Source organism: Perissodus microlepis, chromosome 6 (genome assembly GCF_051167445.1).
Source record: "Perissodus microlepis isolate ML-2025 ecotype Zambia chromosome 6, ASM5116744v1, whole genome shotgun sequence".
Lineage (NCBI taxonomy): Eukaryota > Metazoa > Chordata > Actinopteri > Cichliformes > Cichlidae > Perissodus > Perissodus microlepis.
In genome coordinates this window covers 24,824,649-24,842,173 of record NC_140466.1, presented here as the reverse complement: position 1 = coordinate 24,842,173, position 17,525 = coordinate 24,824,649, and the positions used below count along the sequence as shown (strand labels likewise).

The following is a 17,525-nucleotide window of genomic DNA, read 5'->3' as shown; positions in this document are numbered from 1 at the left end:
TCTCTGGTAAAACAGAGACACAAAGACGTGAAGTACTGAAACTAAACCCAAATAAAACTAAAAGGCCACTTCTTATTTTAAAAAGATTTGGAACGACAATGATATGTGCAAGTCTGTGAAATTGTTTCATCTGCTCTTAAGAACTGAAAAAAGATCTTGAGCCTTCAAAAAATGGCAAATAGACACAACCTTTGTGTCTGTTATTTTGAAGTGGACACTTAAAGTACTGTGCAAACGTCTCAAGTCAGTCATTGAATTTCTTTTGAGTTACACATTTTTGCAAGGAATTTGCAAAAACATGTACAAATCAGGTGCAGTAAATTATTGAAACATGTGCAAACAAAAAATGAAAATACAGCGTAGTATTAGCAAAGACAAAAAAATAATTTGTACAATTCTCACGAGCTTGAAGTGAATCTTTTGGACGTTGGCTGCCTTTTATTCTGTTCTGTCACGATGATCCTACACTGCTTCAATAAGGTTGAGGTTCAGGCTCTGGGGAAGCCGATCCATGAGTGATAGTGTTCCACTGTGTGGTTTTGTTGTTGTTTTTTCTCTATCCAGGTATGCTTTTACTGCACTTGCAGTGTGTTTGGGATCGTTGCCATGCTAAAAATTAAGCCGTTGACAATTAGATCAATGTTTCAGGTCCTGTGTCAGTCTTCTGATTCCTAAAAGACATGGCGTTTAACTGCTGTTCCATCTGCTGTACATAGTTTTTAAATTTTTTTAGGTGTGCACTTGTCCTCCACTTGTCCATTTTCATCAGATAGTTTTTAATGACACACTCGCACTATGCAGAGAAATATCAAGTTTTTGCCAGTAGGTTTTTGTGAGTCACATTGTTGGTGCAAAACTTCTATTTAATGTCTGTCAAACTGTGTTATCTTTACCATTTTTCAGAGATTCATCTAAACAAACTGGAACAGATTATTTATTTTTCAAACAAGCTGCTAGTAGCAACGATCCAACTTGAAATTAATTCTTTCCTAAGCTGCCTATGATCTGTAGACACAACATTGGTTCATCCCTTGTGTTTGACGACTTTATTTTATTTTTTATGCTTTAATGATTCATAGGTCAAAACAAACTTAAAAAGATTTCTCTGAAAATGGTCATTACAAGGACTGGATTAAAAAATGAGTGAAGAAGCAGCGAGAGTCCAAAGAAATCCCAGATAACTAATGCTGAAGTCCACTTAAAAAAAATGCAAGGAAGTTTGGCTCCTTGAGCAAAATATAAAGAAATGAGGTGTGACTCGAGACTTTTGTACAGTACTGTATTAATTAATGAAATGCTGCCATGGAAACCATCAGGAAAGTGGAGGAAGCTCTAAGAAATTAGCCACAGAAAGTTTTAAAAATAGAATATTAATGGAAATGGAAATATCCCAGATGTGACAAACTCCTTTTACTATTTTTGTGTAGTCTGGTTCCCATCTTGAAATAGTGGTGCTGGAGCAACAGTGACACTAAAGAAAAGCTATGATATTTATTGAGAAAGGGCACAGTCTCTTTTGTGCGTACCATGCACACTGAGACATTTTTCCAGACCTGATTCTGTGGCCTAATGGCAGCTGGAGGCTTCTGCACTAGAGGGGAATACACACACACACGCACACGCACGCACGCACACACGCACACACACACGCGCGCGCTCTTGCATGGGCTGGATTCAGACAGTGTAAAGGGCTGCTTTTTATGGCTTCAGAACATAAGGTCATGACCCCAACCAAAAAGCCATAGCTATTATCAATGTGGGAGTAAGGCCATATTTTCATTTTTTTATTTGGTGACAGATAGACTTTTCATCCAGCCTGCTGTGATGTGATCCTTTCAGTGTTGGTGTGTTTAAGATCAAATGTTTAGGGATGAATTTGACCAATCAAAATTGTTGGACTGAAATTGTGACTACTCTTCAACCAGTTGATTGATTGAAAAGAAAATCTGTCCATGTTTTTTCTAAATTAACTAAATTTGCTGCAGTGCACGGCACACTCTCAACTTAAAAAACAAACAAACACTGCTGCAGCATTTTAAATAATTTAAGGTAGTTATTTAATGCTCAAATGATAAGTGTGCACTTGTCCATATTTATATGATGGCTGAAAATAGGTCTTTATTAACCACTGATACCAGAACATGTTTGGTTGCATGAGAGCACATCACCCATCCAGACATCCTGGAGAAGTAAGCCCTTTAAAATGTGCTACGTCTGTTATCATGCGATCGTTGTGTCATGGCTTTTTGAGTTATAAGCATATTTATCCTAACACGTGAATGATCCTCTGGTACATTGGTGCGTTTCATCTGTTTTGCAGCAGATCAGTTCACGCAGCCTCTGTCACTAGGGTGGAGATCTGATGGTAAAGGCTCGAGTGTCCCTTGGTTGACCCTGACAGTGCAGTGCCCCCTACCCCCTCCACCCTCCGTTCTATCTCCTCCTCCTCCTCCTCTCCTGTGCTTCTCCATCAGCCTCTCTGAGGTTACTCTTGGCCAACTCTGGCTACCTGATTAAGGGATTAGTGGGGCTGATGGTTGTCAGTGTCCCCCACATGCTGGCTACTACCAATAAAGCAGACACCTGGACCTCAGGGAGGAGGCAAGGGGCTGGTAGCACTTATTTCATGCACATAAACACAGGAGTGTATGCATACACATGGATTTAGTAAATTCAGTTTTAATGCAGGACCAGCGTTTGTCTCACGTTGGCCTTTTTGACCAGACGGATAAAGAATGTAAGAGGAGAGGTGGCAGGGTTAGCCCAGGTCTTTTATTGCCCTCCTGTCTTTCTCTCCTGCTCCTGTAGCCTCCCCCATGCCTCCCACTGCTCCTGATGTCCTGCCAAATTTGTATATCCCTTTAATCGTGTGAGTCGCCATGTCAGCAGCGCTGTATAAACCCCACTGCTTTGTCTTGCTTCTGTTTGTCATCACACCGAGACTCTGCCTCCTGCCATCACTCTGGTCAAAGATCAGCTATCTTGGAATTGCAGATGCTTAAGGATGTCCCAATGTTGTTCTTTTTTGGGGGTTTTGTTGTTGTTTTTTTGTCTTGGATTTGAGTTATTTATTTATTTTTCCTCATTATGCAGCTGCACAGTGAAAACCTGCTGTAAAATGAACATTTAATCTGATAAATATAGCAATCAAGACCACTGGAGAGCTTGTGACACTGAAATAGCTCGGTGTAACCCCAGTTTCTTCATATTTTTCTTTAAACATCCATGGATGAAATTTGAGTCTAGATCAGTTCAGGACATTCCTAACAGCTGCCATCTCCCTCATGACTATTTTTAGCCGCTCCCTTCTTTAAACTTGCACAAGAAACAAGTCATTGGTTGCTTTAGCATTTTGCATCATTGATTGCGAGATGGTGGGGAGGGGAGCAAATTACACGTGTCATCATAAACAGAGAGGCATTGCTTCCTAGGTAACATTTAAAGGGTTTTACTGTCTCTGTTGCTTGCCTCAGTAAACCTACATGGACTGCTGTCCTCAAGCGACAGCATGACCTCCCGCTGCCCTCTTGCCCTCATAATCACACAGCTAGATGCTAACCGGCTCAGCTCAGCTTTAGAGCCAGTGCTCTCATGCTTTGGCTGTTATTCGGATTTCCGCTGGTTTAGATTTAATTCCATTCATGCAACATCTGTAAACACGCATGCAGGATGCTTAATTTACTTGGACCTGAAGGGAGAGTTTGAGTGTTTTGTTCTGGTGAGATGGTGAAATTTGAATTAACTAAATATGTTTTTTCCCCTTTTTAAAGAAGTTTAAACTGAAGTGTTACTTGATTCTTTTAAAACGCCATGCCCCCCTGCTGGGGTTTAGGGTCTCTGTGAGGGTAGGACGGGCAGAAGGGACGGGTGGGGTATGGAGTGAATCTCGGTTAAGTGAATGTGATTCAGGCAGGGAAAATAAACTAGAATTTCATAATGTAATCATGCTGATCATTACAAATATATTTGGATTTTCTTTCTTTTTTTTTTAATCGTTAGTGATTGACAACAATTGAAGTGAGTGGTGTAAACCTTTTCTTTTTGCCTTTTGAAGGCAGGAAATGCCAGGATCACTGATTTAACTTAGTATGTTCAAAGATAGAAGAGGGAGGGTTTTACTTTTCTTAAAATAGACTTTGCTTAAACAGAGTAATCACGTCTGTTAGGTAATTTTAGAGGAAAAACGCGCCAAATGAAGCACTTTCATCAGCAATTACACCGTTCTGTTGTCAGGTTTACTTGAAAAAGTGCAGTGTAATATTATACTGCGCTTGATTAAGTCTAGACAAATTAACAATAGAGAGTTTTATAAAATGTTCAATAAGGATGGATTAATTGGAATACAAGAACAAAGGCCATCAATTATAATGAGTTTAAGGACCCGGGTCTGATTGGCTGGGGGAATGCAGGCAAACAGGACAGGTGTAGTGATGTTAAAATCTGAAATAAGGCGAGGTGTGGAAAAATGGAAATGATCATGAAATTTGAGGATGAATAATGTTATTCAAGAGGAATGAGGGACAGGTCTTCATTAAACTGTAGAAGTCTAACATTTTAATGCCTGCAGATATGTTTTTTTTGTTTGTTTGTTTGTTTTGGACTTGCCATTGTTGTTCTTTTGTTTTTCTTTTTTTAAGGAAAGTTTTACTTTCCTGGGCTTCCTGAAATGATCAGAGGTAATTGGATGATTGGATGAACCTGCTACAGTAACTATACATGTATATATGAATCATTATGAGGGGTCGTAACTCCAAAACTGACTGGAACCAATGGTTTAATGTAAATGGCGTACTGTATGTTTCTGTTTAATCTTAAAAATTCATTAAGTATGCACTAATGTAGTAAAAATATACAATAATAATTGTAATAATACTGCTAATTTTTCTTATTAAGTTATTGCTCAGGGTTTTCTGTGGTTTCGGTATCACAGTAAGCTAGAGTGAAATCTTTACCTACAAATATTTGGGTGTGCTGGTTGAATTTCTTTGAAGAAACCCTAATAATTGCTCCTTGTTTGCTTATTTTCCACAGAGAACAACAAAGATGCCCAATACCAGAAGGTGAAGGTAAAGGCAGAACCCATGGAGGTGGACCCGCCACCTGCAGACCTCACCCCACCTGCCTCCCACATGCTAGCCTTCAGCACTTTAGGTGCGAGTGAGAAGAGCGAGCCAATGAGTAACCTCCACGAGACGTTGGCATGCCCCCAGAAAGATCTCTTCTCGCAAGACATATCGGTCAAAATGGCCTCTGAACTATTGTTTAAATTGTCAGGTATGTTACCTCAGGCTGGTCACTCACTGTTTACTGAGCCATAGAAGATCTACAACACACACACACACACACACACACACACACACACACACACACACACACACACACACACACACACACAGGAGCATCATGTTCTTTTTTTTTTCTCCCCTCAGCACTCTGGTGTAAACCTTGGACAGTTTGTGATATTTGACCATAAAACCTACATGTTTCCATTTCCATCCTCTGGTGGCTCTGTAGTAAAGTCAGGATGTAATGACTTCCTGCTTTTTACCTGTATGGCCATGAAAGTGACATTGAAGCAGCAGACAGCTGTTTGTATTGCTAGATGAAGACAGAGCACTGACGTGTATTCATGGCCCCCCAGAGAAAAACCAGGTGTGTGCATGTGAGAGATGAGGTTTGTAGCCCTGGGCTGGGACCCAGGGCTCTATCCAGGCTCTGATTGCATCTCTTAAATGCTGTACAGAGACACAAGCTTGTGTAAATCTTTCTTTTTCCCTTTTTTTTTTTTTTTTTTAAATTCTTTTTTGCTCGTCTTGCTCTCACACATATTCACAAATTCACACATTGCCAATCGTTCTTTCCCACACACTCTTTCCTGCACACCTTTACACACTCACACAAGGCCCCATGGGGAGTGGTGTCTGCACAAATGCCCCCTCTTCCCTCCTCCCTCTTTCTTTCTTTCATTCTCTCTCTCTCTCTCTCTCTCCTCGTTTTCAGACATGCCGGCTCAAGCACACTTGGCTGCACACGCTCTCCCCCTGCACTTCCCCTCCCTCCCTCCTTCCTTCTCTCCCTTTACATTTCTCCCGTGCGGCATCTCCATGGCAACGCGGAAAGAGACCTCTGTCCTTGGCGAGTAGTGTGACGGAATAGGGTGTTTTGGGTAGGGGGTGGGTTTTGGTAGTGGTGGTGGTGGGTTGTAGCAAAGGCGGGGGGTGGCTGAGGATAAGGAGGGTAGGGAGGGCAGCGAGGGTACGGAGTATGCCCACCCAGGGAGGCCAGGCCATCACGAGCCTGGCAACAGCGACGACCGCCCGCCTTGGAACTGGGCTTGAATGTGAGGGGGACTGGAACAGAGTGGGCTGCTGTCACACAATGAGCAATCAATATGAATTACCCAGAGCAGTAGGACCTCAGAGACACATCAGTAGCAAGGTCGCTCTGAACACCGAGATGATTGCAGCTTTGAAATTCACTTCAATGCGTTGCCTTGAAACGCACACATATGGCTCCGTTCTCAGGCATTTTGTATAGTGCTCTTTACTGCCAAATACTGAAACACCCATGATCCGTGTGCACATTTGCTGGGCACCTAGTGTCCAACTTGATAATTCTTGCTTTACTTTTAAGAGATTTCCTGTACTGTAGTGCTGTAGGATTCTCAAGGTTTTGATTTTTTATTTTTTTTTAAGGAGGGGAAAAAACAGAAAATCTTTGCTCTTTTAGTACATTTATATTGATATTTCTTATTACTAAACAGTTTCTCGGTGGGAAAAAAATTAATAGCACCATATTGTGTTTGTGGGCGGGGGGCTTTTTACAATTTGGGGACAATGGAAACAAAGAGGCAAGCCAATAATGAAAACAAAATAAATATTTTCCAGTTTAAAGAGTTTACTTTGTCACCCAGTTCTCAGTGTATTAAACTGCCTATTTACAGATGGGTAAAACATTAGAGGATAAAGCTGAACCATTAACCTCCAACAGTGAGCTGTTACACTGTGGGGGGCTTTCTGGGTTTACTTGTCCCCTCAGACTGATGTGTAAATGCATAACTTATTCTGTGGTCGCATTGTTGCACTGATGAGGCATTAGCAGGTTCGTACAGCGTGACGGTGCCTGCATCCATTGGGCAAGAGGTGGTCACTGAATGGTTGGTTACATATGGAAGTGTTGTGAGTCACATTCTGTGAACTTTCCATGCAGCACATCTCAATTGAGTTGAAGACTTTGGTGTGGAATGTGTGCATACAGTGTAATACAGTCAAATATTAAACATTCACATCTTTTTCAACCTTCATGTTATTGAAGGTGATTCAGCTCTTGTGCTGTGGTTTGAGTCCATAGGTGCAAGAGTAGTGGTGTTGATTTAGATACTAAAATGTTGACAGTTTTTGTTTTTTTCCCCCCCACATTATCATACAAGAGCATGACCGTACACCAACACATGTGTCATCTGGGTAGGCTAATGCATATCTGGGCAGCCGTGCACATTGTTATTTTTAATTTTTTTAAATGCTTGCAAATTGGTGTTGTTGGGCGAGCTCGTGGCGCAAAGGTCAGCAGACCCGCTGGAGAAACTCCCACTAATCCAGATGGCCAGTGGCCTCCCTGCTGGCTGTGGCAAACCTGCACTTTACGTGAGCATAGCTTAACTTGGCAGTCTGGCCATAAGTTCACTTGGCGTTGTCCTGATTGTGTCACAACCGATCAAGAAGGAAAGTTAGGACAGCGCTGTTTAATTATTCATCCGATGGCTTGATCTGTGTGATTCCTCTGAATAGCAGCTCATGTGTCAAACTAAGATTGTCTGGGATGTTGGATAAATCTCTGCACATGTTTCATCTCTGTGTCACTGTCAGGCAGCGACTTGCGACCCACGGGGCGTTTTAGGAAACTTGCCGACTAACACTGAGCCTAAATGGACAGCTTGTCACCGGTCCCTCAAATTTGAGCACAGTGCTTTGACAGAAAAGAGATCTAAACGTAAGGTTTATTGTTTTTCTCTCCAGAAAAAGTCAGCAAAGCCAACAACCACAAAGACAGTAACATGGTGGGGATAAACAGGTAAGTCTGTAAATAGTCTGTAAATAGACTGTAAATACACGTGTTTTTGTTCAATGTCTGATCAGTAATTACATGGCTTGAATATTGGGTTGGTTTGATGGCCGTGTAAGTAGGCTGTGTGATTTATTTCATGTCTCTCCATTTCAGTCCATTTCTGGACGAGTGCTTCAGACAATCACCCTTTAACTCGCGCTCCAAGAGCACTTCGCCCGCAGAGGCCAGCTCCTCTACCAGGGTACCATTCAACGGTGAGACACATGTTACCGACACACACTGTGGGCCAACATCATCACGGGGAAACACGGACATGTAGATAAAAGTTAAAGATGCGGGATTCGAGTTCTAGTGTTTTCAATTAGACCTAAAGACAAATTTAAAAATAAGAATTTATATGGAATTTAAATAATTGATCACATAAAGAAAAGTAATTTGCTTATTGATCAAGAATGAAAATCATTGTGCCCTCAGCTAAAAAAAAAAAAATCAGTGAATTGATCCGGTGTCTTTGTGTTTTGTTACGAGAGAAACTGGACTAAAAAAAGTCCTCCGCAGCTCGACAAAATATGAGACTTAATTAACTGCCAGCACTCGGTATCGCTGCATCATTCATGGTCTTTAAAGGTTCCAAGTCTTCATGTTGTTCTCGCTACAGCTTCGGGAAATAATTGATAATGTGGAGTTGCTCATTACCTGCTTTCTTACAATATACAGTATGTCCACAGATTAATACTCTTCGTGTGAATACAGCACACACACACACACACACACTGTGGTTAAACCACTCCTCTCACCTTTTCATATATAGAGCCGCTTCAGGCCCTTCTGAACTCTCGCACATTTCCCCAACCTGAAGGCTCTGCTCAGGGCATCCCCTCTCTTCCCCTCTTTCCTGGCATCTCAGAACTTCCCTCCTTGTTCCTTTGGCAGTAAGAGATCCAGAGGTTAATTAGCTTGTGCCAGCTTTGCCTGTCCCTCTGCCAGTTAATGAAAATCTGATTGGCTTCTGGGTGTCAAGAGTGTCCTGAAAGTTAATTCGCCCAGCCCACCTCCCCCTTTCCCTTGTGTGTTTAAGCTTCACATTCAGCCTCTGCTGCCTTTTCTCTCTCTCTCTGTCTTTTTTCTTTCTTTTACAGTTGTACCATTTCTCTTTCCTCCCTCATTCATTGTGTCCGTGTTTTATTGCGTCTCCATTGCCTTCGATCGGTAAGTTTGCCCACCGCAGCTGTAGGGAGGCAGACCTTTAAACATATTTTCAGTTCATTGGTCGGTGAACTGCCATCTTTTCCCTGCCACTTTGTGCCACCTTTCCTTTATAGCGCAGATGTCACTGTGTGGTTTTGATCCTGCGTCAGCTGTCAAAGGCATACCTCGAGTCTTTGTTTAGCACTCCTGTGTAATATAATGATTATACATTCCACTGGACTCCAATTTGTTATAAAGAGAAGTGTATAGGGGAAGACAGTATTTTCCTGGAAAATGCTGCCATTCAGCTGCTGTGGCCATGAGAAGACAAAAAGAAAAGATGTGCCGCAACTTATAAAAGGTGATCAGTGTGTTTTTTAGTCTTTAGTTTGCCCACAATCAGAGAGTTTCACAAAATACCAGAGATGTAAAGTTTTCTGTTTTTCTGTTTTAATTTAGTCTTTTCATAAAATTCCTCAGATTTTGGTTCTTTTGGGGTTTTTCCCTATAAAAATATGTAAAAACCAATGAGCAGAAAATGACAGCTTACCAGTATGAACAAATGTCTTTAATTCTTTTGTTTGTTATTAACATGACTTGGTCTTAAATTCTAATATTTTTTTTATTTATTTTTTAATATTATTTGTCTGAGTGTTTAATCTGATCCAATCAACAGCTAAAATTCCAAAAATTAGGTTTTTTTTTTTTTTGTTTGTTTGTTCTTTGAAGATGGATTTATTCTGTTTGTAGATCCCAACTTCAAAGTTTCCTTTAACATTCGATTTAGACATACTATGGTCTGGTCACACTATTGGAAAACAGTGGTTAGAGACCGCGTGGTTGCTTCAAAGATGGGGGCCGAGTCTGTGACGGCTCGCTGTCAGTTGTCATCTTCAGAGCAACTTTGTTGCATCAAAACTGCAAATAAAACCGAGGCAGCTCTCAGATTAAAATTGAATGAGGTCAAACCAACTCTTATATCCAATTGCAAACTGTAATACAGCCTTTAACTGTAATAGACACAAAAAAATAAAAATCACAAAACTGTTGCATGTACATACACAAACTCAGGTTAACCGCTTACATTCAGAGTCCAGCCAGAACATCATAGGTTTGAAACAGAAATTCCTCCATAGACAGTGATGTACTTGCTACAAGACGGCGACTTAACTGCAAAATGATACCTGCACTCTGCAACCTTACTTATATAGGAATATAACCAGCTGGTAACCAGCTGAGTCGATTCCCTCTGTTGGAAGGAGATGAGTTGCGCCTGAGCGTGCAGTCTGATTCAGATTAATTGCAACATGTTCGCAATCTGTCTGGATTTAGAAATTAAAAGGAAGTTACTTGCAAACCTCCAATCTGAGTTATTGCATCCAGTTCAAGTTGACCACAGCTGTTTGATACAGGTTGCCTCTCACCAGGCGACCCATGCAGTCGCCTTGCAATCCAAAGTCATTATCCAGACTTGTAAGGAGGTGACTGAGCCTTTAAACAGCTAGTTGATATCTTATTTGATGTCAGTGTAAGATAAAGATTTTTCTATAAAAACCTGCATTTTCAATTTCACGTGTGCGTGCGTGCAGTTTATCCAAACCAGTTAAAATTTCACTTCATCATTTTTAATCAGTATAGATCCTCCGGCTTAATATATAGTGTTCAAAAATTAAGGACTACGCTAAAGCACACTTGAAATAATCAAGTTGAAAATCATGACGGACAAAAGACCGGATTCAAAATTACACCAAAAATCAAAATGAAATTGTTCCAGTATTTTTTTTTATTTTTTATTTTTTAATGGCTGCACTATTGTTGTCATCTACAAACTACACTTTAATTTGTCCGTCCACCCCCTGGAAAAACAAACAAAAAAAATCCATAAAAGAACTTAAAACCAGACTGTGAACTGCATAACAGGCGACATAACAGCTTCAGCAGAGCGTCTGTAGCACAAAAATGCTCTCCATTATGAAGCAGCTAATGGAGCAGCTATCATGCAGAGATGAAGCTGAAAAGTGTGAGCATTTCCCTTTAAGCAAGAAAGAGAGAATAAATGAGTAGGAGTTAGTGTGATACCAGTGTGACTTGAGGAGTTCGCTGTCTCCTCCCTCCAGTCTGGGGTTTAACACAATCCTTCATTTCTTGTTTGCGTCCCTCTCTTCTGCTCTAATAGCACTAATTAAACCATTAACCACTTGAAGGCCCCTACACCCTAATTGGCTTAATCATCAGTGTGTATGCCGGGTCATGGCCTTGAGCCTCTGCTGTCTGGATTCTCATCACTCTGTGTGACCAAAACCATCCCCGAGTCTCACTTGTGAGTCAGGACAAGTTAATGCTTTCGTGGGGTATACTTTAGCTTTAAGACATAATAAATATTAGGATTTGTACAATAGGTCACAAACTGCGAATGAGTTTAAAAACCGATAGATGCAGGTAGATTCCAGCTAATGCAGGATGTCACCTTGAGGACTTTTACTGTGTGTTTATGCGTGTGAAGAAACACAAAGTTGCTCGTTATTAACGTCACTAATGGTAGGTGTTGCTTGACACCGGCCTGCATGCATTTACCATCGTATTCCAGCCTCGTTCATCCTTCTCTGCAGCAGAGCGGTGAACGGGAAACAAGTATGATTACACATGTTCTGCCTTTTTTTTTTTTTTTTTTTTTTTTTAAATTGAGTAAAGGTAATTAAATTCAAAATGGGTTTAATGTTGTTTCAACATGTGACACCTTGCCTTTAATTCCATTTCTAATCAGTTTTTTTTTTTTTTTTTTTTTTAAAAAAAAGGTCCAAACGAGTTCCAGACTGTTGTTTTAATCTATTTTTTTTTTGCAGTCCCAAACCCAAAGCGACATTTTCGGATGTTTTCACATTGTCTGATCAACAATCCAGAACTTTCCTACCAGAGGATATTTGACATTTCTGCATGTTAATCAACTTAAATGTTCATTCAGACAGTTTGACCTCCAGTTTAAAAACGATCTGGATGAATCGAGAAACTCAATCTGCAGTCAACTCCTTGAATCTTGAACACTTCCTTAGAAATACTGTCAAATCGTTATTTCACGAGTGGTTCAAGGTAGGAGAATTTTTTTTGGCTTGAATCAAGTTTTATAAGAAAAGTAATTGTTTTGATAGAATTCTGTATCTGTTGTCTGGATGCATCTATTGTCTGGATTCCTAGCCGACGCTTATTTCTCTGCAGAAAAGTCGAGCTGACTGTGCGTGATCTTGCTTTGACAGTTCCGAAACTCTGCGAGGAGACAGTGTGACGCAGATGACAGAACACGAACAAAGATATGCTAGATAAATTCAGTAGTTTGCATATAGAGGCTAGAGAGGCGATTTTTAAATGCGTGAAGCTGTGTGAGTCACTGCAGCAGCAGTGAAATGTCCTTTCACACCAACATCTGTTCTTTACCACTTGCCACTAAACATGCCCCCAAAATGCCACAAAACAATCTTTGCTTTTTTTCCCTCATTGTGGTATTCAAACCCACACGAGTAGCTCATCGGCTGGCTAGACGGTATGTTTTAGGACAGCCTTTAAAAAAAAAAAAAAAAAAAGTGATAGCAAGCAGTTGTTAAATATCAACAGTGGACTGAAGTGCACTGATTTCCATCTGCAAAGAATCTAACTCTGAGCTAGTGGGAGGAATGAGCAGCATTTTTTCCTTTTCTTTATCGTCATTTTAAAAAAAGAGACTAAAGAATTTTTAAAGATGCCTTTTTCACCTTTTAATGTCTTGCACATAGAAAGGTTTTGGCCAAGGCTACCTGTGTAGCCTGTTCCCTGAACAGCATAGACATTTGTAAATAAAATTTCTGCCTTCATTCATGGTAGTTGTACACCACAATGAGGTAAAAAAAAAAAAAAGTGCTACATGCTTTTGCGCTTGTGAATTACTCCTTGCTCTATTCATATGGTGGGGGTTAGTTCAAAGCTGTAACTTCTTTTCTTCAGCGTCTGTCAAAGCAAGTGAAAATTCTCAGTGTTATGCTTTTTATGTCTTTCCTTCCATCCTCTCCCAAATGAAAGAGGTGAAATACAGCGAGGAGAGTTACAGTGGTGTGCTTGTGCTGCAGGCTTCAGAGCAAAGGACTTGTGCTTGCCGTTGACATTAAGAATGCATTTAGACTGCATCCCACCTGCAGGCTAAACAACGAGCATCTGTCAAATGGTGGCAGACAGGTTTCACTCTTGTGGGTTAGCAAATTAGCCCGCGGTGTATCAGTCGTTCTGCTGTTCAGACGAAGGGAATTAAGACTTTTTCATATTTATATGACTGAAAATGTTTTGATTATGGGGCATATTTTCTCAAACAAGCCTTTTTTACCTTCCAAGCTTTTGGCTGTTGAACAGATTTTACCTTACAATCATCAAAAATGTGAACACAGATTATAATTAAAATGCATTCGTAAAGAAGGAACTAACAAAACATGTCACCATTCTGTTTCATTTGCCCTGAATGTGAAACTATGTGAAATTATTACGTTAGATTAGAGAACGTTTATGTAGCCTTTTAAGAGCCAAATACTGTGACCACCCCTGCTTAACACACCTTTTGCATGCTGTAAGTGTCGTGTAGTATCTGGTCCCAAGATTGTTGCAGCAAATCCTTTTAATTCAATTCAGTTCAAGTTTATTTATATTGTGCCAATTCCTAACAATTGCCTCAAGGTGCTTTACACTGTAAGGTAAAGACCCTACAGTATTATGGAGAAAAAAACCCATGAGCGAGCATTTGGCAACAGTGGGAAGAAAAAACTTATTTTTAACAGGAAGGAACCTCCAGCAGAACCAGGCTCGGTGACGGCCATCCCTCACATCTGGTTAAAGCATAAGCCTATTGCAGCATAACTATACAGACTTGACTATAAGCTTTATCAAAAAGGAAACTTTTAAGCCTAATCCTACAAGTAGAGAGGGTGTCTGTCTCCCAAATCCACCCTGGGAGTTGGTTCTACAGGCGAGTGGCCTGATAGCTGAAGGCTCTGCCTCCCATTTTACTTTCAAAAACTCTTTGAATTACAACCAAGCTGAAGGTCTGAGAGTGAAGTGCTCTGTTAGGATAAGTCTTTAAGATATGACAGCGCCTGATTTTTCAAGACTTTATATGTGAGGACAAGGATTTTAAATTAAATTCTGGATTTAACAGGGAGCCAGTGTAAGACGTTTGAGTTGGAGCGCGCATTGTTGGACTCGGCTGAGTCTTGTTCAAGCGTGTCCCCTTTAAAGCACCTTGAGGCAACTGTTTTTGTTATTTGGAGCTATATAAATCAAATTGCATTGAATTAAATTTTATTAAAAGCCTGTCAACATTATACTTTAAGCTGTCGAGAGATTTTTTTTTTAACCCAGTTGTCGCGCCATGGTCACTTGGTCACTGTTAAAGTTGAGAAACTTTGACTCTTATCTGATGACTCTTAGGGACATGGGCCGTGTTTTGGAGCTGCTGCTGTACCCAGAGAATATATGGGCCAAGAATTTTGCTCAGATGTAGTTGTTACTACAAACTGCATTCAAAAAGCTTCCTGTACCACAGTCTGGATATTCACTTTCAAATATGCAATTATAAGGATAATTCAGTACACCAGATCATGTTTCCTGCATTCAGTAAATTGACCTGCAGAACCAGCCTTTCCCTAAAGGTTTAATATATCTCAGACCATGACACATGCTGCTGTTATGAAATATCCAACATTGTTAGTTTCACTGTGGAGTGAGAATAATGTTTTGGCTCATCGGGGTAAATTTCAGGACGGCTTAGATTATGTCAGCTGGATGCAGGAGAGCAAAAAATGTCTGGCATTGTTCTGTCCACAGTTCAAAAATAAACCTTACATATTTAAATTCACTAACAAGTATGAAAATTACAGTGTACACGCAAGATGTCCTTTTACTGCTGCTGTTTATCCTGCTGGGCTGCTGTTATTACTTTCTGCCTGTCCTGTGAAAAAACGGCCTGGCTGCTAGGTCAATAATTATTAGATGCTGTCCTCAAAGAAAGCAAAGAAGCAGATTTCTTCAAATGTGAAAATATTTCTCAACGAAAATATGAACGGACGAGTGCGCCTCGATAAAGCTGCGTCACTGGTCTGAGGAGGGAAGTAACTGGGGCATCGTAGCGGGCTAATGTTGGAGCCTCATATCCCACCTGACAACAGATTATTGAATAAAAGGAAAATGCTTAAAACAGATGAGGAAAGCAAAGGTTACCCAATAATCCAGAGAACACGGTGGTTAGTAGAAGCTCACTTAGCACAGCAGTGCATGTAGAGCGTAAGTAACTTTGGCTGAGTTACAGCAGTCTGCAGTCGTTTCTGTAGCTGGCAGCAAATGATGGGAACGGTTTTCTCCGTGTGTGTGTGCGCGTGTGTGTTCTAGACTCGGAAAAGGATGACGGAGAGCTGGGAAATGGGATCGCCCAGTGGAGATTAAACGAACAGCTCTTCCCCTGTCCCATTTGTGGCAAGGTGTTTGGTCGACAGCAGACCCTTTCTAGACACCTCTCCCTGCACACAGGTAAGTCACCGCCAGCATGCTGTGACGTCTTCTCCGTTCATGTGCAGGCATTAGGCATTCACCTGTGTTGTTGATGCTGCCCACAGTAAATAAATAAGGTTGACTAGACTAGATTACCCTTCCTTTAAAGAGATTACTACCATGATTAGTCTCACTGGGAAAACTGCCCGTCTAATTACCCAGCTAGAAGGATGCCACGGAGTATACACACATGCACACACACCCCAGTAATTCTGATCCTGCTACGATTGGTTAGCTCTTTCACTTTCTCTCTGGGAGTCTGCCTCACTCCCTTGTGTCCTGATTACCCTGTGTTTTTCAGACTCGGCCCGCCTTTGCACCCCATCGATTCATTCTACCCCATCGCCGTCTTCCACAACTCTCCACTCTCCTCATTCCTTATTGGTTAAAAATGAATTAATAAATAAATAAAATGATTCTCCTGTTTGTAAAGTTTTTGTCTGTTCAGGATTAGTAACGAATAACTATACACACACAAAGTGCACAAATGGAGACTAGTGTACAAAATGCCCCCACACAATTGGACATGCTCTCACATTTAGCGTGCACACACTGCACGACATGCACGCTCACCATCTGAGAGTGTTGGCTGTGAACAGCTTGGCCACACCACAGAGAGCAGAAGCAGGGGCATATGTCAGTGTGATGGTCTTTTTGGTTTCCCCGGCGACATAAAGGTTGCCTGGCTTCGTGTCCTTGGGGCAAATGGCGTATGTGTGCGCGCGCGTGTGTCTTTGTGTAAGCATGTGTGTGTTTGAGCTGGATGTGCTGTTATGTTCATTTGTTTTCAGATAAAGAGAAGTGTGTTTTTGCGTGGATTTCATAGCGCTCGCAAATTATTGGGAGATGATGTTCATGTGTGCCTGTTGTTGTTTTTTTTGTTTGTTTGTTTTGTTTTTTTAAAACATCTTGTGGCATCTACATGTGTTTCCCAGAAATCTGGGGATCAGGTTTACAGTTGGGGTCGGGCGAAGGTGAGGCAGGGTTAAGCGTTAAGTAATTAGGTTTAGGCTTGCTTTAAAAGCTCAGAGGCTGAGCGCAACTTAATGAAATATCATCTGAGGTGATGTTTACAGTAACCCAGGGTCGTGTGTGTCTGTGTGTGTTTCCTTGCAGAAGAGAGGAAGTACAAGTGTCACCTGTGTCCTTATGCAGCCAAGTGCAGGGCTAACCTCAATCAGCACCTGACCATCCACTCTGTCAAGCTGGTCAACACAGATGCTGAGCAGATTGTCAGCGCTGTTACAGCCGACTCCACCGAGCGCAAGAACTGCCCGTACTACTACAGGTAGTGATAAGTGACCACGTGTTGCCACCACACCTGCTGAGGACATCTCAAGCCAGTACCACATAGTGGATTTAGGCTTTTTTTTAAAAATATATATATATTTATTTCTCTGATGCACAATTACACCCTCTCTCTGCTACTGCTACACGTTAAAAGTTTGTTTTCATTTTATCTGAAACATGCTCGTTCGCCTTCTTGCTAAAAGTTCAGATGAGGAGATGAAGTAGATCTGCTCTTGTGTCTGTGCTTTTCACATGAACCAAGACCCGGTGAACAGTTGTGCAAAAGTCCCACATTTCCTTATGTTTTGCTGGGAAGCTGAGAAATGAGTGTTGCAGAAATATGTTAGCGATACATGGAAATACAGTATAAAAAAACAAAACAGAGAGTTTGAAATTCTAACAAGCTTGAGAAAGTCAATATTTGGTGT

General features: G+C 41.0%; 1 protein-coding gene across 2 annotated transcripts in view; it reads left to right on the top strand.

The window, feature by feature from the left end:
• znf827 (zinc finger protein 827) overlaps nucleotides 1-17,525 on the top strand; it is a 75,773-nt gene that overhangs the window by 44,130 nt on the left and 14,118 nt on the right. For both annotated transcript variants that reach the window (XM_084931637.1, XM_084931636.1), the window contains exons 6-10: nucleotides 5,032-5,274; nucleotides 8,016-8,070; nucleotides 8,218-8,318; nucleotides 15,649-15,786; nucleotides 16,924-17,095. In XM_084931637.1, coding sequence (XP_084787763.1) covers nucleotides 5,032-5,274; nucleotides 8,016-8,070; nucleotides 8,218-8,318; nucleotides 15,649-15,786; nucleotides 16,924-17,095 — 709 coding nt within the window. The remainder of the gene's footprint in view (nucleotides 1-5,031; nucleotides 5,275-8,015; nucleotides 8,071-8,217; nucleotides 8,319-15,648; nucleotides 15,787-16,923; nucleotides 17,096-17,525) is intronic.